This window comes from Tasmannia lanceolata, unplaced genomic scaffold (genome assembly GCF_043159265.1).
Source record: "Tasmannia lanceolata isolate RefF3 unplaced genomic scaffold, GAP_Taslan_0.1 ptg000013l, whole genome shotgun sequence".
NCBI classification, from domain to species: domain Eukaryota; kingdom Viridiplantae; phylum Streptophyta; class Magnoliopsida; order Canellales; family Winteraceae; genus Tasmannia; species Tasmannia lanceolata.
Genome location: NW_027518690.1, coordinates 28,353,749 through 28,378,166, shown reverse-complemented (window position 1 = coordinate 28,378,166; position 24,418 = coordinate 28,353,749). Strand labels below are relative to the sequence as shown.

At 39.5% G+C, this 24,418-nt stretch overlaps 1 protein-coding gene across 1 annotated transcript in view; it reads left to right on the top strand.

The window, feature by feature from the left end:
- The window catches only part of LOC143889992 (Rhodanese/Cell cycle control phosphatase superfamily protein), a 60,315-nt gene that overhangs the window by 5,351 nt on the left and 30,546 nt on the right, over window positions 1-24,418 (top strand). Inside the window, exons 3-4 of the mRNA XM_077394457.1 lie at window positions 11,092-11,199; window positions 11,790-11,886. Of these exons, the coding sequence (XP_077250572.1) occupies window positions 11,092-11,199; window positions 11,790-11,886 (205 nt within the window). The remainder of the gene's footprint in view (window positions 1-11,091; window positions 11,200-11,789; window positions 11,887-24,418) is intronic.

Below are 24,418 nucleotides of genomic sequence, written 5' to 3'. Positions count from 1 at the left end.
TCTAAGGTTGGGAGCGCCATGAGAGCGCCTGTGTAATATTTTCTTTGTAAAGGTTTAGAATGGTTGTGATAAGAAAATTGGTTTTTAAGTTAGACTAATCTCAGTCATTCACACAAAAGTGGGTGGCTGAGATTATAATAATAGATGTGATTCATTTACTTTAGTAATTCTCAATTGCCTTTAATACATTATTATTAGGTATGTTTAAAAAAATAATGAGTGCCCTTATCAAATTAATGGAGTCCCAAATATCATTCTTAAAGAGAAAAGATATTGGGAAATCAAGAAGGGAAGTGACATATTCGCCCCCTTTTTTATTAGGGACAACCTCCTCTAGTGCAAAAGTGTAGTCATAAATACACTGTAGGTGGCTGTTCCAGGTAAAAAAGGGGCTAATATATCATTTTCCAATCAAAGAATTAAAGAATAGTATTTCTGTTATAAACTTTTCCATAGATATTCCTACATCCCAAACAACCGTGCAATAAAAAAAATTCATAGAAACTTTCCAAACTTTATTTTTCCTTTCCAAACTTTTAAGACATTCCGATATACAAAGTTCCAAAAAACACTTTCAACGAGGGGGCTTTTTGTTTTTACCAAAACACCCTTTTCTAGAAATTTCTATTCTTCATTCTTGTAGAGGGTAAAATGTTATTATTAGATATTTAGCTGGCTTTTAAGGAAAAGTAAAAATGAAAGAATAAAAAAACCCTAAACTAAAAGGCCGACACCATTAACGTTGTTGGGAAGAGGTGAGAAATGGAAGGGCTCTTCGCATGCAGCGGGGAGAAATTGCCTTCGTGCAAGCTGTGTTTTGGAGCAAAACATTTGTTAGCCTGCAAAACATCTTAAAAGATCAGAGATTTTGACATCCATAAGGTTAGATTCTTCACAGATCATCTAAATCTTTTGTTATTAGTTGTTGTTTCTACTTTTTTTGAAAAATCTTTCATAATCTATCTTCTTTTTCTCTCTGTGTTTTTTTCTTTTCTTTTTTTATCATTTCTGTGTTTCTTTTATTTTTTGAGACTTTGGGGGCAAGATCCTTAGCCGATCCTTAGGGAGGAGCGCGGAATCGCGGTTCTCACATGGGAGCGGCACCCATGTGCATGATTCCTACTTCTAAGGTCTATTCTATCAGGCTTGAGTCTCACGGAAACTTCCATAGATATAAAGCTATCTTTGTTGCTAAAGGAGACCATGATGTGACCTACTCTTCTCCTCTACTTCTTTTCCCTTTCTCTCTTCTACCTTCTTTTCCTCTTCTTCCCCATCCCTTATCTCTCCTATCTTTTTCTCCTCTCTTTCTATCTCTATTTCTTCTTATTTCGCTCTCTTTTCTCATTCTTTTCTCTTTCCCCTCACCCTCCATATTTCGGTTTCCTTTCCCGTTTATTTTTTCTCTTCCTCCCTACTTTCTTTGTTATCCCTGCAATTTTTGGGGTGGTTACACCACAGATTTAGGGGCTGTTCCTCATAATAGCCCCATTGTCTCTATTTTTTGCATTTTCTTCCTTTCTTTGGATCCTCTTGTATCCCTTGCTGTCCAGGGATTGCAGGAGCATCTCCATACCACATTTCCCCCCTCTTGACTCCTATTTGGTGACAACTGCAGTTATTTTTGTCCGTCGGCTTCCCGGTTGTTCCACCACTTTTCTTGAGCTCTTTCATGCAAGATTTGAGGATGACATGCCTACTTACCGGGTGAGATCATTCCTTCATTGTTTTCAGCCATATCAGCCCGTGATATTGATTTCCTCAACACCCCTTGCTCACCCACACCATGCACATATTATCATTTGAGCTTTTACCTTAGATTGATGGCTATTTAGGCCTTAGATTAGCCATTCCTTGCTTTGTTTTAGATTGTGATGAGAACTTGTATTGTTGTTAACGTGATCTACTATTTGCAATTCCTGTTTAAATAGAATGTTAATTTCATTGTTGAACTATCTCAATGGTTAGCTTAAAGTAAACATCCTAGCACGATTGGTTTTCTTAATGAAAGCATAATATGTTTCCGGACTGGTTGTAATGCTTTTAAATTTGAGGGTTAACCCTTTGAGCTCCAAAAGGTTTTCTGGGAATCATTCGCGAACCTCTGGGTCTGCACCATACAAACAAGAGATAGAGGATTGATTATGAGAAGACATTTTCTTTAGTGACCAAGATGACCGCTGTCCATAGTCCTCATCTCCATTAGCTTTACATGTCATTGACCACTCTTTTAGTTAGGTGTCAAGAACACATTTCTACATGGTGATCTCCAAGAGACATTCTATATGGTTCCTCTTCGAGGTCTTCACCTTCATTTAAGTTCATCACTAGCGTGTCAGCTTAAGAAGTCTCTTTATGCACTTAAACATGCATTTGGCAAGTTTTAGACAACTAAAGTGGACAACAGATTTAAGTAGAGTCCCTCTGATTATTCTATCTTTACTAGATGTAGGTACGTAGGATCACTATGTGACTTATCTATGTTGATGATGTCATCATCTCTAGGGATGATTTCAAAGGTATTGATTAGCTGAAATCTTTTCTTCAGTCCACGTTTAGGATGAAGGAATAGGTACCATTGACATACTTTCTTAGATTAGAGGTGTCACTTTAGGAAACAGGTATTATTCAGTCAGGCACACATGCTGAATATACCAAGGATTTGGTATTTCATGAACATCTTACGGAACCCAAGAGGAACTCTCTGTTTTTTTTTTTGGTAGGCAAGCTGGGATTGAACCTTCGACCTCTAGGTTGAAGAACACATCCTTGACCATTGAGCTAGAGGCTCAATCCTTGACCGAGGTAACTCTTCTTGAGCTTAATGTGAAGTATCCTCAGTCAGATGGTATACCACCTCCGGATCCCACTACCAATGATCACCTAGTAGGGAGCTTGATCTATTTGACATGACGAGACCAACCATTGCTTATTATATTCAGATTGTCAGTCATTTTGTGTCCACTTCTCATATGCCCCACCTAGAAATTATGCATTGTATATTTACTATTTAGATACAGGGAGATTAGGAAGGGGTCTCCTCTCTCCGTCATTATCCTCACTTGATTTTGCTTACTATGCTTCACGGTATTTAGGTAATCTTCACTCTACTACAGAATGCTGTGTTTTCCTTTGAGATGCTTTGATATTCGGAAGTGCAAGTGACGGGATGTGGTTCCCAAGTCGTCAACGAACACAGAGTATTGATATCCTACCATAGCATCCAGTGAGGTTGTGTCTATCTGTTTGTTTCTCATTGGGTTTGGTATCATAATGCTACTACATTCGCCAATCTACTTTTTTCATGAGAGCACAAAGCATAATGCTACTACATTCGCCAATGTTACTCTAGAGAATTGATTTTACTTCTGTATGTTCAGTTTGTACTTAGCAGATATATTCACAAAGGCCATGCCTTGAGTATGGCATGATTTCTGATTTGCAAATTGGTGCTTTATGTATCACTTATATACACCATTGTATGGTGTATATAATTTGTGGAGTTAATTGCATTGTACATGTTATATACGGGTACGTGTCAATATATATGAGTCATTTATGTATTGTAATTTTTGCTTATGTTGCTCACCATGTTGAAATGGCGGAATGTATATATTAGAGGAAAAGGGGGAGTCAAATGAATAGTCTACGCATTTCTTTATGTATGAGAGATATATAGAGGAATACCCTTGGCAAGTCAATTTACCAGAGGTAGATGAAGTAGTTTGCAGCAACTAAGGTATAAAGGAATATCCAAAAAAAAAAAAAAAAAAAAAAGAAGAAGAAAGAGCTTATGTATATATTTATCGGCAAACAAGGATGAAAAAATTCGCTTATGTATATTATTATCGGCACCAACTATAAACATAAATGTAGCTTATTTAGCACTATGAAGAGAGCAACTGAAATCATACAACCAGGCTTTGCTGGTTCCAACCAAGGTTGCCAGGGTGGGATTCGAAAACGGGATTCGATTCGGGATTTGAAAGCGGGATTCGAAGGTTCCGGGGATGGTTGGGAGCGGGATTCGATTTTTCGCCGGAGATTCGCCGGAGAGTCACCGGGGAGTCGCCTGAGAGTCGTCGGAGAGCGATAAAAAATTAATAAAAGATAAAGTTTAAGGAAAAATACCTAAAAATCAATATCTAACCATTCAACTGTACACCATTAAACATAAACATGATTCTCCAAATATCGAAATTAATCAAATTATAACAGTTTTTCATTCAGGAGCCAGGAGGCCCAGGACTCCACCATTAAACAAAAAATTCAATTTCCAAAAAGAGAAATATCAAAATTATTACAGAATTTCTCCAGTATTTTCAAATAAAAAGAAATAAAGTTAGGCTTTTCTTTTTCCCTTTGAATAAATATGATCAGTTCGTCCTCTTCCTTCTACATTTTCTGTAAAAGAAAAGTTTAAATAAATGAATTAATATTTATAAGACTAATATCTTCATTGGGAAATTGAAAGTGTTAAAGATTTTGTACCTCCCCTTGTACGTTCTCCACACCCCAGGAAACTAGTAATATGACCTTGAGTGTTGGATGGTCGTCCAATTTCAAGTTTCGAGCTACTGACCACTCTTGTAGTCCCAGATCCTGCAGCTTCGTCATTGTCGTCTAAGTCACGAATAGTGAGTGAAGGACTTGAAGGTAATGACTGAGATGACGCACGAAATGTAGAAGGTCTAAGGAAATCATCATCAAGATCCTGCCATTGCATATCTTCCATTCTGATAGAGCAATCATCCATAATTGGGAGCTCTGGGTTGATGTCCCATTTTCTATTTGGTCATTCTTTGTATGCAGCTGCATTATATCTTAATAATAGATTCCAAATTAAATAAATAATCTGACATAAGTAATGAAAAACAATTATTACATGCAAAAACGAAACAAACTTAAACCTGGATAGGAGTCGAAGATTTGAGTGGATGTACACAAGGGTATCGGCACGGTGTTAATTTAAGCGATTACGCTTTACATTGTGAATGAAGCTATACGTGCTCCATACTCTCTCTGCAGAAGGTGAGAGATTTTTGATGGCCACTGACTGTAACTCTGGCACATGACTTCCATGAAAGTTCCACCATTTGGAAACACACATTGGGCTCTTTCGCATCCTCCCTGGCAAATTTACTGGAAAACCTTCCAACCCTTCCTATGAAATCATATAACTGACGTCTAATCGTACCACTCATCTCATCATCAGGGGAGAGATCCTTAATGGCTTCATATACAGCATCCATGATTTCAGGGTCTTTATCAGAAAATAAAATTGAATAATTGATCAGTTGGTAACATAAATGAAGATAATTACAATTACATTATGAAAATTCACAATATGAGAAACAATTACATACCTGGGGTGACTCGTTTACCACCGCTTGGTGCGGGAATATTGAGATATGCAGGGTCATAATATTTTGGAGTGAGTACATGAGCCAAGGCATGCATTCGAATATTCATCTTCCCCCATCGTCTCACCACAATAACATGAATATGATTGTACATGCCAGGCACATCTTTCAAGTTATCTTTTATTTGTCCTAACATATTGTCCATGCCTTCGTACACTTCTGATATCAGACAACCTTCTTGGTCAATGAACTTAATCATTTTATAGATGGGCTTCGTAATTAATAATGCCAATTTTATGTTCGTCCAAAAATCATCAGAGACTACACAAGTAGTTGTCATCTCGCCCCTCTCTATCATCACTTTGTCGGTGCAAGCATTCAACCAATCTTTCCAAGAATCTGTTAATACTGTCATCTGCAACGCCTCCCTTACATCAAGAAGTCTCTTAAGTGTAGTATAATGAGTTGCAAATCTAGTCTTCGCAACTTTCAGCAACTCAAACTTCGAATTGCTTCTAAATATAGCAAGAGCCTGCGAATGATTGGTAATATATTTGACGACATCCTTGCAGGAACGGTAAGTCTCTCCAATCCAACCTAGGTGGTTATGCTTGGTCAATTATTTGAATATCAAATTTAATGTGTGAACCACACAAGGAGACCAAAATATGTGGGGAAAAACTTTATTAACCTCTGTCTCAGCAAGCTTGGAATTGGTTGCATTATCTGTCAGCACTTGCACAACATTAAAAGGCCCTACTTCTTGAATGGCATCCAACAAAAACTTTGTAATGTTTTTCCCTGATTTCTCGACGGCAGAGAATTCGTGCGCATAGAGAAACATTGAACCGAACATATTCGATGCCAGTACATTAATCAGGGTTTTGTTCTTCACGTTTGTCCATCCATCAGAGACAATGGAAAGCCCATGTTCAGGCCATTTTTGTCTCAAAACACCTAGATCTCTTGTTACATTCTCTTTCTCATGGTCCAATAAAGTTGTTCTTGCTTTCTCATAAGAAGGCAACTTGTATCCAGGGACAAAATTGGCGGCAGTTATCATCTCTTAAAAATATGGAGATCGGAGGATGTTAAACGGAATCTCATTGGCGGCAAAAAATCGCAGCACTTTATGATCAACATCGTCTCTATCCTTTGCTCTAAAAGACTTGCCAATTGGTGATTCACAAACCTTACTTGAAGAAGTCGCACCAGAGCTGGAAGACTTGCCAAGCATGTCTAACCGTGATTTCTTCAGTGGCAGTCTCCCAGGTAAATTCTCTGCTCTTTGGACTTGGCTTCTGATGTGCTCTTGTAATTGTTTGTCTTTTGCAACTGCACTGCAATATGCTATTCCTTGACCTTGACCTCTTGGTGCTTTCATAAGGTGTGCGTGCACCCTTGTATAAGTCCTAGTGTAAACCTTCTTACAGTGCTTACATTTCCACTTTTTGGTTCCCCCATGTCCTTCGCCAGCTTTCTTTCCTTTGACTACGTGTGACCATAAAACTGTCGCTGACCTTGCGTTCGGACCCAACACTATGTCCTCATCATAATCTTCTTCCACATATTCTTCATCATAGTTGTATTCTAGGTCCCCTTCAAAAATTATGTCATCATCACCTACACCTTGGCCTTGAAATTCTTTGTCGACAGTCTCGTCCATCTTTCCTCAATTGCTTCTGACAAAATGAAATTGTAAAATATTTGAATAGTATGATAGATATTTTCTACTGTGAGTGTTTTACATGCATGCATGCAAGGGTATGCAGCGGTAGGCTCAGGGTTGGGTTTCCGTGGGAATTCCCGAGGGTATTCATTATTTTGCAGGGGTAGGGTCAGGGTTGGGTTTCCCGTGGCGCAGTGTCGAATCCATTGGATTTATATCCAACAGACCGTCTTACGTGGGACCTCCCAAGGGTATTCACTATTTTGCAGGGGTAGGGTTAGGGTTGGGTTTCCAGTGGCGTAACGTCGAATCCATTGGATTTATATTCAATAGACCGTCTTACGTGGGAATTCCCGGGGGTATCCAATAACATTAAGCAATAATTGAACAATAAAGTTAACTATCATTACATAAGTCCTATTTGAGAATACAAAATAGTAATCAACTAATTAGCTATTACATAGATCTGATACCCGTTCAACAAAATACATCATCAAAATACAAATAAATCACCCCCTTGCACCGCTCCTAGAAGCAGCACTTAACTCAGGAGCACCACTTGCCTCACCACTTGCCTCACCAGTCCCATACCATTCCCAAAAATAGTTGTTCACCTCTCCAGGGGTGGGGGTTGTTTTGAATGACAATGATGGTTCGCCAATTCCAGTCTCTATCAATTGCATTCATTGTCCTCATCTGCAAGGATTGAGGGTGAATAGAGTCCGGTACCGAAACATCCATCATCGCTATGTGATGTTGGGCTCCAAAGTACTGTCGGAGGATCCGCAAAGGCAAGTAAAAGAAAGTGGTCTGGAAACCCATTATCCGAACGCACTTCTGACCAGAAGTCTCGAGGACTGCAGAGGAAATGGGAGCCCATGGGAGAGTCCACTCAATGTCCTTACTTTCGCGACCCTCAAGCCATATAGCCCAACTGTCGCGATCATCGAATGAAACCAACACCTCCCGAGTATTAAAACTCCTCGTCCAGGCTCGTCTTGGCAAAGGTGGTGGAGCCAAAATTCGAAATCTCTCCACTAGCCAAACCTAAATAAAAAAAAGTTAGAAATAATAATTATCCATAACCAAGTACATCATTCAAGCATTTTTAATAAACCATCCAATACTTACATAAAGAATGACGGAACTTCCTGAGAAGTCAGATCCAGTAGATCGGCGAGCACTATCTAGGCTATCAAAAAGTTCCGCTAAGACAGTAGGAGCTAGATTTGCACCTTGGCGAACTTGATCAACCAAGTCTACAAAATATAATGGAATCAAGTCTGATGACTCTGATCGGCCCGGAAAGAGAAACATTGGATAAACACATAATGCTAATGCATTTTCACGGCAACGGCGATACTCCATATCCAGTTCTCTACTTGGTGAAAAGACTTGTACTAGCTTATGCACGAAGATACTACTTGCCTGACGGTAGTGACCTAGGGACTTCTGTGGCACGCCAATCAGACGGCTCAATGCCTTAGCATAGCCTTCCTTAAAGGAAGGCTTGAACATGGGACCAGCAGGAGAAATGTGGAGCATCATGCAAATATCTTCATGAGTCGGATAAAGCTTTTGCATTCCAAAATGAAACACATGCAAATCTAGATCCCAACAACTGATTGGGGCACGAATCAAACCCCAATCAACACGAACAGTGGCAATATTGCGTAAGCTGAATAGGCCCACCGTGCCAAGATTAACTCATTCCACTTGATGCAACCCATTGATCCATGCCAGTAAACCATTGTTGGAGACTTCAGCCATTTCGCTCGCCATCACTCGTAAAGGCCCCACGTAGGTTCGTATGTAGTCTCGTACTATTATCGAATGACAAATGATAAACAATATCTTATTAGCTCAAAAGATAAGCTAATAAGATAGGCCCACCGTAAGCTGCATTGAATATCAAAATATGGCTGGGCTAAAATCATTTCCCTTTAATAATTTCCTTCACATATCTAGGGAAATGACTGGGCTAAAATCACTGCCAAATGAATGGTTGTACAGAGACATTAAGTCAGAGAGAAATTGAGTTTGTACAACTTCAATGCTACAATCAGCAATTCAGCACATTCAATTTGAGTCGGAGACAAAAAATCAGCAAATCAGCACATTCAATCATAAACAATATTTGATAAAAATATTTTTGCACAATGCTACAATTAGGTCATTCAATCTAAATAATATTCAATTTTGAACTCAAACTCAATTCTCAAATTCTAAAATTAATTTGGCCTAAATGTAATTTTGAATCAGTAAACACTTTTGGAATCAAAATTCACATCTCATCTAAGGAATATCAATTTGCAACACCTTTAGTGCCACTAGCAAGATCATCCATCAGCCCCCTATTAGCCAAGTATAGTTTTTTTCAAAAAGGACAGTGGGGCAACTTCTTAGGATGTTCCAAAGACCAAAGTTCCAAAGTCCAAACCAAATGAATGATTTGGATCATCCTATCAAGTGGGCTCCACTGTACTTTTGAAAAATCACTCAGTTGTGCAATATTAAAACATGGTAGTGCTAACATCAGTAGCCAAAAGTCACTGCCAAACCCAAATGTTATCAGCACTACTGTATTTTGATGCGGGCACTCCTTACTTTATTAAAAATTTAAAAGTATGGTATGGCCTGCACTACAGGATGATCCAAACCGTCTATTAGATGGGCCACGGCCTAAATAGGTTGGGCCCCAAAAATCATTTCCATAGGTATCACTAACCCTCTGATCTGAATGTTTGAGGGTTGATCCTAACCCTCTATAGATCGGAGGGTTAGGATCAACCTATGGAAATGATTTTTGGGGCGAAACCTTTTTAGGTTGTGGCCCATCTAATGGACGGTTTGGATTATCCTGTGGTGCGGGCCATGCCATACTTTTTAATATAAAGTGAGGAGTGCCCTCATCAAAAATTCAAAATACAGTAGTGCTGATAATTTCCCACACAAACCGATAATTTCACAGAAACTGTGTGAGAATGGTTTCTCACAGAAACCATCCCTTTTTTAGTTTTTTTTTTAAAAAAATAGAAAAAAAATAGAAAATACATACCTTCTTCTTCTTCTTCTTCTTCTTCTTGTCGGCGGGAATCGCGGTGAGAGGGGCGGCAGTGAGAGAGGAGAAGGGGAGTGAGAGGGGCGGCAGTAAGAGAGGAGAAGAGATATAAAGAGAAGGAAGGGTTTTTTCCTTTTTTAGGGTTTGACTGCTTTTATTTAGCTTTTAAAATGAAATTACAAAAAAAAAACCCCACTGAAATACCACCCTTGCTGTTAAAAAGATGGCCATAAATGTAATTTCACGTCAAAAAGTTGGGATTCGTGATTCCCATCACTAAAAGAACGGATTTGATGTAATGGGAATCGCGGTTTTAACTTATGTGATTCCCGAATCCATATGACTAAAAACCGCGGATTTTATTTTCATAAAACGCGTATTTACCATTTCCGAATCGCGATTCCGGTGGAAACAGAATCGCGATTCCCAAATTAGGATTCGCGATTCCGATGGAATCGATTCGGGATTCCCCAGAATCGGGGAATCAAATCGAATCACGATTCCGATTCGCGATTCGGGGAATCACGAATCCCCACCTTCAGGTACGAATCCTGCTTCCTTGGTTCCAACATATTTGTGTACTTTTTCCCTAAGACCCATTGAATTTCTTGTGCTTCTCATGTCAGATGGATGTGCATCGTTTCTTTTTAATTAACAAACATGTTTAAGTCAGCCGTTGTGAGTTGAAGTTATGTTTGTGTGCAAACACAAGTAGCATCAATACCAACATATTTGGCTCTGAAGTTGTGTTTGTCGTGTGTTACTGCATTTGTGAGATTAGCTTGCAGATTGCTAATTTTGTTTAGCCAAGTACGTGAGTGTTTTGCAAATTTTACTTCATCCATTTTTACGGCATGCCTCTTCTAAGTGAGTCTTTGGTCTTTGTATCATCTATATCTAGACTGAGGTACTACTCATGGAAATGCTCCAAAGATTTCAAATTCTGTGATTTTGTCTTTCCAAAATATTTTCTTGCTTATATAGTTTTATGTATGTAGATCAGGGAAGAAAAAGTTAAGGTCCTGACACCCAAGGAAGCTGGGTATGCCATCCAACTGTCAAACAAAACTCTCCTTGATGTCCGTCCCTCAACAGAACACGAGAAGGTAATGATTTATATTTCTGAGACTCTGCTTCAACTCAAATTTGTTAAGCAGTGATATGGAGTTCTTACTTATCTGACCCACTGGATTCATTTGGAAAGTGAAGAAACCTTGTGCAACTACTTGTCTCACTCTATGATACAATATCATCTCAGCTATATTGTGCCACTTCTCTCAATGGTGCTGCTAATCATGTTCAGTATGTTGAAGGTTTTATAGGATGCTAGTGGTGTTGAAATTTACCAGTGATGATACTTTTTGAATGGTTGCTAGGGACCATCGCAGAAGGCATTTCATGGGCCGGTTGTTGCATGAGAGAGCAGCCACCTCAGATGAATTATATGAATAAGACAATCTGTTGAAAAGTGCACCTATGTAGCTGCTTTCATGTGACAGCCGGCCTGCGAAATGCCTTCTGCGATGGTCCCTAGCAAATCCCATAATAAAATAAAATATTTGATGCTATCTTTATCTATAACTTGATGCTACACAGGGATTCATTTCGATTCATGTGCAATAGGAACAATGTATACCTTATTTTTGCTCATATGAGATCAGTGGTCATTTTTTATCAATAGTATTTTTTTTGGCAGGCATGGGTTAAAGGCTCTTGCTGGATTCCCATCTTTGATGTTGATAACAGATTTGATGTTGGGACTGTTTCCAGAAAGATCACAAATTTTGTAATGGGTATATTAGATTACGCATACTTTCTTTTCTTTCAAGAGCTATTCAAAATCCATGTCAAGCACACATTCTGTTTTCCTCTTTCCCGTGAACAATGTAGAAATCTTCTGGTGAAAAATATTTCTGTTATTCTGAAAACTATCACTCTTAGGTCAAGTTAAGCTATTGTTTGTTATAAATCATGAAACACTAGGTGGCTCATCAGAAACATCAAGATCGTCTGGTATAACAGTAGATAGTAGTGAAATTATCTCTTAAAAAGCATCATTAGAAGCCATCTATAGCACCACATCCAGATCTAGAACCCAATATCCCCCCTTGATTTAAGCAGAAAAGTCCTTCCAAATGATTTTTTTTATCCTTGCACAATACCCAGGTTGTTACACACAAGGTTTTAAATTTCGGACTTCGGTCAAGACCGAAACCAAAACGTTCTGAAACCGAAATTGGTGAAATGTACCGGAAATTTCCAAAAATTTCGTCAATTTCGGCGAAATTTGAAAAAAATATTAATTTTTTATTCCTTTCCCGAATTTCAGCCGAAATTACCGAAATCTTAGCTCGAAATTTCGGAAATTTCGTGTCTTTACAAATTTCGTCAGAAATTTCGGTTTCGGCTAGGTCCGAAACTACCCTCGAAACCAAAATTTAAAACCTTGGTTACACATCTCTATACAGATATTTTGATCCTTTCACAATTGTAGGCTACTGTGCTTAACTTCTAGAAGATTTCGGCTCCTAGATGTAAATTCACCTACCAACAAAGCACCCATGATAGTCAAGATCGAACTTTCGCCCCACCTTAGCCCAAACATGGACGAGTTGAATGCGTAGAGGCAAATAGACTAGAAAGTAGTGGATGGTTCAAATTGTCTTTGGACTTGTAGTAAAAGATACGTTTTTTGGGATGTGCCAAGAGCAGTGTAAGAGATGATTCACAATGGGATTCTTGTCATTATCTGGAACCCAACAACAACAGACAATTGTAGGACTACGTTATGACCACAACCTACACGTGCGGGCTATCTTCTGTAACCCTTATTGATGCAGGAGCATCCCCTAGGCATTTTACGTCAGCCTCCTTGTCTCCCTGGTATAGGTTTTATTTTGGTTTCACTAGTATTAGTCATATTTGTATCTTCTTGTTTTCATGTGTCTTTAGTGGTCATTAGCTTACTAGGGATAGTTAAGTCATTTCATGTTATAATGGGCTAGTATATAAAGGCCCATGATCTCTCATTTTAGACACTTCTTAATGATTTGAAATTTGGGAGATAAATTTTCTCTTGCATCTCATTTGTCTTTCTTGGGAAATTGGAATTCGAAGCTATAGATTGTAGCCTTTTCAATTTCTCCCATCATTTCATCCCTTGTTGCATGCAAGGGTCGTTGCTGACGATTCCGTGCTTGATCCGATCTCGTGTGTCCCCCACGCTCGAAGTAAGATCAAGAACCCTATCTACTAAAAAAACAAAAAAATTTACAGATCTAACTAGCTTCTGCAGAGTTAGATCACAGGTTCATACCAAATGCAGAGTTATAAAAATAAGAAAAAAAACAGAGGAAGGAGAAGATGGAGAAGAAGAAGAAGAAGATCGATTGAGGAAAAAGAGAATATTATTCTTGTTATCCCCTTTGGTTGTGCCCAACCTTCTTAAAAAGGCTGTCACAACTAACGGTTTGGGGGACACCTGGCAGTCTCCCGTAACAAACTATATTCTTTTTCTTCTGTGTACATGTAAAGACAAAAGCTGGAAATTAAGTGCTGTGCTTCAACTAATCCTAATTACCCACATAATCTTTCAGCCAACCTGGCTTATTAGCAACCCTTTTCTCTCTTACTGGTTCTCTCTGTTCCTACTGTTTGCTGTTACTTTCGTCATTGACATGGGTTCTTAGCTCATCTCCCTTTTGAACCTGTGTACTATCATTGCTCACCCCTTCAAAATAAACCTTGTCCTCAAGGTTGAGATACGGGTATTCTTTCTGTAATTCTGAAATAGTCTCCCAAGAAGTATCTTCCGGTAATAATCCACTCCACTGAACTAGAACTTGATTAATGGGTTGATCATTGTGTAGAATTGTTCGCGAACCAACAATGGCGAATGGAGAAATCAGCGGTTGATTATCAGTGCTCTGGACTGGGAGGGTACAAGGTGCTTGAGGAAGTGGCCCATAAAACGGTTTTAGTAGGGAGATGTGAAAAACCGGATGAATTTTGCTGCCTTCTGGTAAGCTCAACTTGTAAGCGACCTTGCCGATCTTGGCTACTATCTGGTAAGGGCCATAGAAGCGTTTGCTCAATTTTTGGGAGGATCTATTATCGACAGACCTTTGACGATAAGGTTGAAGTTTTAAAAGGACCCATGACCTAACCTCTAATTGTTTATCTTGTCATTTTTGGTCTGCCATACATTTCATTCGAGACCTGGCATTTAGCAAATTGGTCCGGAGTCGATGCAACAGCACATCTCGCTGGCCTAACTCAGTATCCACTGCCTCAATTGATGACGATCCAGGAAGGTATGATGGAATGCTGGGTGGTGGGCACCCATAGACTGCTTCAAATGGTGTCATTTGAATAGCGGAATGAAAAGCCGTATTGTAAGAATACTCAGCCCAGGGAAGAAAGCCATGCCATTTTCTTGGATTGTCTTGGGAAAAGGCTCGTAAATACTGTTCCACACATCGGTTTAAAACCTCGGATTGACCATCCGTTTGAGGGTGGTAAGCTGAAGAAAGGTTGAGGGATGTACCACTGAGTTTGAAAAGTTCAGACCAGAATTTACTAATGAAAATGTGGTCTGTCAGAAACGATTGTCTTAGGCATACCATAAAGTTTAATCACCATATCAGTAAATAGTTGAGCCACTTTTACTGCATTGAAACTTGTTGGGAGGGCACCCAAATGAGCATATTTGGAATATCGATCAATCACCACGAAGATAGTTGTGCATCCATTGGAAGAGGAAGAACAGTGATGAAGTCCATGGCGATATCCTCCTAAATTCTGTTAGGAATTGATAATGGTTCAAGCAATCCCAATGGAGGAGTGGTACAGTACTTTGTTTGTTGACAAATAAGACAAGTCTGTACAAAGTGTTTGATATCCTTCCGCATCGTGACCCAATAAAAACTTGCAGATATGCGCTTCAGTGTCCTAAGACCCCCTTATGACCTCCCTGAATTGTATTATGAAACTCAAAAATGATTTTGGATTGTAATGAAGATTTAGAGCTTACAAATAGCCGCTGATTATGGAAGATAAGACCATCTCGTGTTGAAAATTCCGGAGGGGCAGTGCCTTTTGCAATTCTGTCTCGTATCTCCAACAATTCAGGGTCCGTTGCATTCTCCTGCTGAAGTTGAGTTGTTATCTCAAAAACAGGGGTCGACATGGTGAATTGCATTTGACAAGGGTTTGTGGAGTTCTCAGCAATGCGAGACAGAGCATCCGCAGCCTGATTATCTTTGCCAGCCTTATACATAATGGAGTAATTGTAACCCAATAGTTTGCAAAGGTACTGCTGTTGTGCAGGTGTTTGTATGACTTGATTCATCAAATTCTTCAAGCCACGATGATCTGTATGTATCACAAACCGGCGGCCGAGCAAATACTGACGCCACTTTTTCACAGCTTCAGTGATGGCATAGAGTTCCTTCACATAAGCAGACGCCAGACACATTGTAGGTGTCATTTTTTTGCTGAAATAAGCAATTGGGTGTCTGTTTTGCATAAGTACAGCACCAATTGCGACGCTGGACGCATCTGTTTCAACCACAAAATCTTGCAAAAAATTAGGCAAGGCTAAAACAGGGAGTTGTGTCATTAAGGTCTTTAGCTTGTCAAAGGCTAGCTGCGTTGCGGGGGACCAACTGAAAGCATCTTTTTTGAGAAGATTAGTAAGAGGAAAAGCAATAGTAGCATAATGTCGTACGAATCTTCTTTAGTATCCCGTGAGACCAAGAAATCCCCGTAGCTGTTTCAAGTTAGTAGGAGTTGGCCATGCCTGCATTGCTTGTATTTTATCCGGATCCGGTTGGACTCCTTCGCCGGACATGAGATGACCCAAATACGCTATTTTAGACTGACAGAATGCACATTTACTCATCTTCACAAACAAAGTGTTAGCAGCCAAACACTAAAACACAACTAAGATGAGAAACATGGGCAGTGAGGGAATTGCTGTAAATTAGTATATCATCGAAGAAGACAATGACGAATTTTCGAAGGAAAGGTTTGAAAATCAAATTCATGGTACTTTGAAAGGTTGAAGGTGCATTGGTGAGGCCAAACGGCATCACTAAGAATTCATAACAGCCTTCATGGGTACGGAATGCTGTTTTGGCACAATCTTCCTTCCTCATACGGATTTGGTGATAACCGAATCTTAAATCCAATTTGGAAAAAACAACGGCACCATGTAACTCATCCATCAGTTCGTCGATTGTGGGAATGGGAAATTGATCTTTGATTGTAATGGAATTGAGTGCTCTGTAATCCACACAAAAATGCCATGTGTGATCTATTTTTTTGACTAACAGAACAGGGGAAGAATAGGGGCTATGGCTTGGGACAATAATACCAGATCTAAGCATTTCCTGAACCAGTTTTTCAATCTCAGTCTTTTGAAAATGAGGATATCGATAGGGTTTCAAATTCACCGGCGTGGAACCAGGAATCAAATGAATTTGATGGTCTCTGTCCCTATGTGGTGGTAGCCTAGTTGGTTCTTGAAAAACGCTTGAGAATTGATGTAAAACTTGAGTAATTGGCAAGGGCAAATCAGTGGAAATTGGCATGGGAAAGCATCCAAGTGGAGAGGATTGGGTTGTGGAGCTATCAACACAAAGCAAGTGAAAATAAGTAGCTATGGAATCAGATTTGGAAAGACATTTTAGCTGGTTAGCTTTTAAGGGAGATGGATTTAATTCAGACTCTCCCACAAGCTTAATTGTTTTACCCTTCCAATTGAATTCCATGGTGGAAACCTTATAGTCCGTTAGAATGGGTCCTAACTCTGCTAACCATTGCACTCCCAATACAACATCTGCTCCCTTAATAGGTAGGACAAAAAGTTGCAATGGAAAATCATGTTTCTGAATCGAAATATTGACATTATTACAGATTTTGGTGCAAAGGAGGGAATCACCATTACCAATGAGGACTTTGAAGGGCTTGGTGGGGAGGATTGGCCAATGGAGGGATTGGGCTACCTTCTCTTTAACAAAGTTATGTGTAGATCCACTATCTATTAAGATATGAAGAGAGGTATTAGCAGCCCTACCTGTGACTCTAATAGTGCGAGGATTGAGTTGGCCTACCAGCGCGTGAAAACTAATTTCAGCGGAATTGGTAGTGGTTATTTCTTCAGATGGAGCGATTGGCTCATCAGTAGGGTCCTCATCACTCAACGAAGCTGTTTCATCATCAACCACAGCTAGATGATATAAACGTCGTCGACAGTCATGACCAGGGCTGTACCGCTCGTCACAAAAATAACACAGGCCTTTGTCCCGTTTCATTGTCATCTCTTCCTTGGTTAACTGTCTAGTTCTGATTGGTAATTGTTTTAGAGGAGAAGCAGGGAGTGGCTTAACAGAGGGTGGAGGAGGTAATGGAAGGAGGCCGGGCCACCCCCTGGTTTTGGCCATGAAGTTTTCCAGGATTTCCGCAGATCATCATACTTTTGTTCGTAGATTTTGGCTAATGAAATTGATTGTAAAAGGGAAGTGGGTTGTAAGACCATGAGTTCTCGTTTTAGATCTGGTTTTAAACCAGAAATAAAGATGCTAACAAGAAAGGATTCAGGTAAACCACTGACCTTGTTAGACATTTCTTCAAATCTGTTTTGGTAGTCCTCAACAGTTGATGTTTGGAGAATTTTAGCGAGAGCACCTTTGGGATCTTCATAAAGAGAAGGGCCAAATCTGAGATGAATTGCATCAAGAAATCCTTTCCAGGATTGGATCAAATTATTAGAGCGTGCCCATTGGAACCAGGCCAAAGCTGGCCCTTCCAGATGAAACGAAGTAATGGCAAGTCGTTGATCCTCTGGTGTGCCATAATAATCGAAAAACTGTGTAATCTTGAAGGTCCATCCAATCGGATTAGTGCCATCAAATTTGGGAACATCCATACGTATGAATTTGGTAAAATTCGATTGCAGCGGAACGGTTACCTCCGACGAACTACTGGAAGAATGGTCTGCACTGATGGTTTGTGGCAGTTGTATCTCCGGTGGTTTGATTTGGAGTTGTCGAATCATAGTGATGAGTTCCTCGTGTTGTTGCGATTGGAGGAGTCGGAGCTCATTGATTTGTTGCTGGTATTGACGAAATTGTTCGTCGATTTTCGCTTGAGAGCGTGTATTGTCTGCCATGGCCGATAGTGAAGGAGTCAATAAAAACACCAATGATACGACCTTAGATCTTAGATCACAGGTTCATACCAAATGCAGAGTTATAAAAATAAGAAAAAAAAACAGAGGAAGGAGAAGATGGAGAAGAAGAAGATAGACAGAGGAAAAAGAGAATATTATTCTTGTTATCCCTTTGGTTGTGCCCAACCTTCTTAAAAAGGCTGTCACAACTAACGGTTTGGGGGACACCTGGCAGTCTCCCGTAACAAACTATATTCTTTTTCTTCTGTGTACATGTAAAGACAAAAGCTGGAAATTAAGTGCTGTGCTTTAACTAATCCTAATTACCCATATAATCTTTCAGCCAACCTGGCTTATTAGCAACCCTTTTCTCTCTAACTGGTTCTCTCTGTTCCTACTGTTTGCTGTTACTTTCGTCATTGACATGGGTTCTTAGCTCATCTCCCTTTTGAACCTGTGTACTATCAGTTTCACTAGTATTAGTCATATTTGTATCTTCTTGTTTTCATGCGTCTTTAGTGGTCATTAGCTTACTAGGGATAGTTAAGTCATTTCATGTTATAATGGGCTAGTATATAAAGGCCCATGATCTCTCATTTTAGACACCTCTTAATGATTTGAAATTTGGGAGATAAATTTTCTCTTGTATCTCATTTGTCTTTCTTGGGAAATTGGAATTTGAAGCTATAGATTGTAGCCTTTACTCCCATAATTTCATCCCTTGTTGTGCAAGGGTTGTTGCCGACGATTCCGTGCTTGATCCGATCTCGTGTGTCCCCCACGCTCGAAGTAAGATCAAGAACCCTATCTTCTAAAAAAACAAAAAAATTTACAGATCTAACTAGCTTCTGCCTATTGTGCTCTACGTCAGTTTGGTATCAGAGCAATCAGTAGGAATTTCATAATTCTTGCTGATCTTGGGAAGAAAAGGATGAAAATCATCAAAGCCGGAGCCAATCCAAAGGTTTCTGCAGCATTCTCATCACAGACTGTGATTCGTGTCCAAGTTCATTGAATGAAGGGGGATTTCTGCCCTAATATTTTTGTTTTTCAGAGAAATAATGCAAGAGAAACCAGAAATCACTTGTTTGGATCGTCACCATATCTGAGATACAAGATCCCTGAGAAAAGAGAAGAATCCAATCACAAAACTCATCTCTTGCCGTTCATGAATCTCTGATCTTGCTGGAATTTCTACAAATCCGTGAGATTGCTTAGATCTGTTTGTAATCTTCATCCTCTCTTTATATTTCAGTTGTAGGGCAAGTATCCATGAACGGAATGTTCGAATCTGCCCTAGAACAGAAAATGACATCCAAAGAATCTTGATTGCAAGTTGCTTCTTTTCAGGGAGTCAAATTGGTGTTTTCACAAATCGAATCAATTTCTTAGTGCTTGCAAGTTGTTCTCTGGAATTCAGAAGGATAGAGACTTCATCATCTATTGCTTGCATGTTAGGAATTATGGTCATTTGAGTTTTTCTAGTGTGATTAAAACCGAAAGCTTCTTTAATTCTTTGAAGATTCTCTCTGAAGTAGAATTGACAAATTCTTAAGAAGCAATGGCTTGGATCTCCAACCTAAGCTGTGATTCAAGATACTTCTAGAACAATTTTCTTCATTTGTTGCTACTCTTCGTAACCTCAGTTGGTTTTGGAGACTGATATATCTCAGAAGAGGGTATCTATATGTCTGAGCTTGAATTCGTTTCAGCTTAAAGTTGGCACTACATGATTGCATTATCCTACTACGCACTTCAATTGTATGATGGAATGCTTCCAAAGAAACTGAGTAATAGAACTGATTGACCAAGTGAAGGTTATTCATGGCCATTCATCTTCAACGACTTGAGGAATTGGTTTTATCACATAGTTTAGAAATTGATACTTGAAATTTTGTTTTGAGTTTGGAAAAGAGACCCGGTCTTGTGAAAGGAATTGTAAATTTTTACCGAAGAGTTCAGTTTTATGACTTGAAACCATTAAAGGAAAAATCACGTTGGCATATTGTTTGCATTATTTCTTCACACACGCGCTTCGACAAATACTCAACTGATTCGTGTTTGATTGGCTACTAGCTCAAGCACTTGTGAACAAGACAATATATTTTCACTGCAGAAAAGTTGAACATGATGATAACTATTCCTAAGCTTCATCTCAAATGGAAGACTTCAGCCAACGATTGCTAGCAACAAACTGAGAATCCAGAAACAAGTGCCTTCATCAGGTTCTGGATATAAGGAGTTCAAATAGGGGAAATCACCTCTCAACTGAGTTAACAGGAATTACAGTGAGAATCAGTACCTACAAGAGGACATTTTATTGCTCGTTCACATCCTCAATTTTTCCTTTGTTGCTCGTTTGTTTGGCCCTATGCAGCTAGCTGACAATCAGGGTGCTATTGTTTACATTGTTGAAAGGCAGTTCTGTATTTCAAGCTTTACATATCACTAAGCATTCCGTTTAGTGCACCAGTACAACTGAGTTTCTGCTCATGAATGTTGTTTCAATTTCTTTTGAAGAGTCCAATTGCAAGCTGTGAGTTATCTCATCCTTGAGTGCGGTCCTCTTTTAATCAAGTGAAGCTTCTTGGTTGATGGAAGTTGGAAGAAGGCTTGTTAAACATGCTTACCATGGTGATTTTAAACAGGGACTGATCTTGTACTCATGTGTGGCAGTCTTGCGTTAGTGCTACCATGGAGTTCTGTTGAATGGTTGGGTGTTGGGATACTGAACTAAAATACTTTTGAGTTCTATAATTGGAGTGTTACAAGAGACTTCGAGCTTCAATTGCAATGCGGAAATGTGCAGGTTTACATGTAGATACGATTTTTGCTACTCCTAAAAACTAGCCCAGGACTGAGGATTCATTTGAACCAAAATGTTTTAAGCCAACAGAAGTACCAACCTAGCTGAAGTTTAGAATTCAATTTGGTAAGTGCAAGTTAAATAAATGGAGTTGCTGGTCCCCATTGAAGCTTGCTAAATTGCAGGACTTTGGGATATACACCCATTAAGCCTCAGTACCATTGACTGCTCCAGAGTTAAAGGACCATTCAAATAGCATCCAGATAGTGTATGTGGACCGTCATCCAGTGCCGGATCAGTTTGGGTTCGGACACAGTGACTTTCAACTCCAGCCACTAGCGAGACAAGCCTTATCCGCTTCTACATCTATGGTTATGGTGATGTCAAGACTGAGTGCATAATTTGGGCCAACACCCTCGATGCATATCACATTTACTATGGCTTCAACCATCATGAGACATTACGGCGTGCCAGAGAGACTGTCAGACTAAGTGCAGAGTCTATGTCGATGCTTATAGAAAGAGAGCGTCGTGACATGGGCAAACCTCCATTCCACCGATGGGAGCAGGTCCGTGATCGCTTGTTGAGGATTTATGCTCCGACAGAATATTAACGAAGACGTGATGATGAGAGAGCCCAAGAGGACCGATGGGAAAAGTTCTTGGCTCAGCATCGCCGAGAACGGGAAGCTCGCCATAAACAAAAATTTGATCTTGAATATTCCCTCACCATACTGCTGCAGAGACTTGAGAGACATGCACAAACATCTCGCTCTCCACCCCTAGAGGCCAATGATGAGGCTAGCGAACAAGAAGGAGAGGAAGAGGTTAGGGCGGATACTGATGATTTACATAGCCAGACAGGAGAGGTTGTTGACACCTTCATTTTAGAGTCAGACACTGATGGTGGAGAGCTTGACACTAGCGTTGTTGTTGATACTAGTGGTGAGCTCGTTATCCTTGATAGTGAGGCAGCTGATGAAGATGATATTGAGGTTACGACAGAGCATGCTGAGACAGAGTCTTCCGCACGATTGGTGAGCACAGTTGTAGAGGAGGTGCATATACACATAGACATTACAGATGGCTTTACCTTTGCCACATGCATAGATAAAGTCATGGCAGATGTTGTCCACAATGAGATAGCCGCTATACCTGACAGACCACTATACCACTCCTACTTTGGCATGACAGACCACTATACCACTCCTACTTTCAGGTGCTTATTTTGATATGGAGTACTATCCCTCTAGACTGCCACATTTGCAGGGTTGATCCATTCTTGATGAGACTCATAGGGTGGGCTGACTTATATGGATTACTACTCTCCCTAAGAGAGTGGATCATCTATATTTTTGACCCTGGCGGAGTCCTTACACTACGAGGCTGATGGGACTCGAGGATGAGTTCTTTCAAGAAGGGGAGTTTGATGCAGGAGCATCCCCTAGGCATTTTACGTCAGCCTCCTTGTCTCTCTAGTGTAGGTTTTATTTTGGTTTCACTAGTATTAGTCATATTTGTATCTTCTTGTTTTCATGCGTCTTTAGTGGTCATTTGCTTACTAGGGATAGTTAAGTCATTTCATGTTATAATGGGCTATATATAAAGCCCCATGATCTCTCATTTTAGACACCTCTTAATGATTTAAAATTTGGGAGATAAATTTTCTCTTGTATCTCATTTGTCTTTCTTGGGAAATTGGAATTCGAAGCTATTGACTGTAGCCTTTTCAATTACACCCATCATTTCATCCCTTGTTGCATGTAAGGGTCGTTGCCGACGATTCCGCGCTTGATCCGATCTCGTGTGTCCCCACGCTCGAAGTAAGATCAAGAACCCTATCTTCTAAAAAAACAAAAAAATTTACAGATCTAACTAGCTTATGCTGATTGTGCTCTACGTCACTTACAAACAAACATTAAAATGACCTTAAAAAATGTGAACGCCGTTCCACACCTATAATTGATATCTACTAACATACACCTAATAATATGTTGAAGGACTCTGCATCCCCACAAATATCCCATCAGCACTTGAACGGGCTAAACGCACAATACATTTGTACTCATGTCTAATCCCCAAAGCCTGCCCCATAGTTCTTTTCATAACTTGTTTCCATTAGTCATGTCTGAAATACAAGTGTGACAACCCAAGAGGAGGGGGGGGGGGGGGGGGTGAATTGGTCAATTAAAAATTTTGCCTTAAATTAGTTGGAAGATTAAAATCAATTTATCAATTTTAGGCTATTTATATTAAACCCTTGTTCAAGTAACAATATAACAAAGTTAGGGTTTAGATATTGCTTATCATTTATGTTCACTAACCCTTGTTCAATAAAACATAAAGACAAATGAGGGTTAGAATTTACCAATCACCACAAAGAGAAGAAGAAGAAAGAGGAGGCACGCCACAAGGAACACACGTTTTATAGTGGTTCGGTCTATCAACAAGACCTACTCAACTCTTCCAAGTTTATCTCCTTGGGAACTCCACTAAATATGAGATATCACAATCTCCAAAAGGTACAAACACCTTCTTCAACTTCAAGGGGGGGGGGGGAGGGTGAATTGGTCAATTAAAAATTTTGCCTTAAATTATTTGGAAGATTAAAATCAATTTATCAATTTTAGGCTATTTATATTAAACCCTTGTTCAAGTAACAATATAACAAAGTTAGGGTTTAGATATTGCTTATCATTTATGTTCGCTAACCCTTGTTCAATAAAACATAAAGACAAATGAGGGTTAGAATTTACCAATCACCACAAAGAGAAGAAGAAGAAAGAGGAGGCACGCCACAAGGAACACACGTTTTATAGTGGTTCGGTCTATCAACAAGACCTACTCCACTCTTCCAAGTTTATCTCCTTGGGAACTCCACTAAATATGAGATATCACAATCTCCAAAAGGTACAAACACCTTCTTCATCTCCAAGGGAATAAACCCTTTTCTGCACAAAGCCTTTGGCGAGGACACACCCTCTTACGCCGGATTCACCTTTGTTAACGGGCCGAATCGGAGACCCTCAAGAATAATGAAGAACTAAAAAGAACTCTCGTAGCCTCTTGATTAGGCTTGATACAAAACTTAAAGCTCACAAACTCTCCAAAGAAAAGATAAATTGTAGAAGCCCTATGGAGATCCTCTTGATTAAATGAAGAATATAAGTTCAAAGCATAGAAGAGGATTAAACCTTTGATATGAAAATTTGGGTTCAAAAAGATATGAAATAATCTTGCAAAATGTTGGTTAGAAAGGTTTGGATAGTGTATAGTAGCCCATCTCAAAATATGACCGTTTGGGGGTAAAACTGTAAAAAACTGGGTTGAAAAAGTCAAGCCCCGCA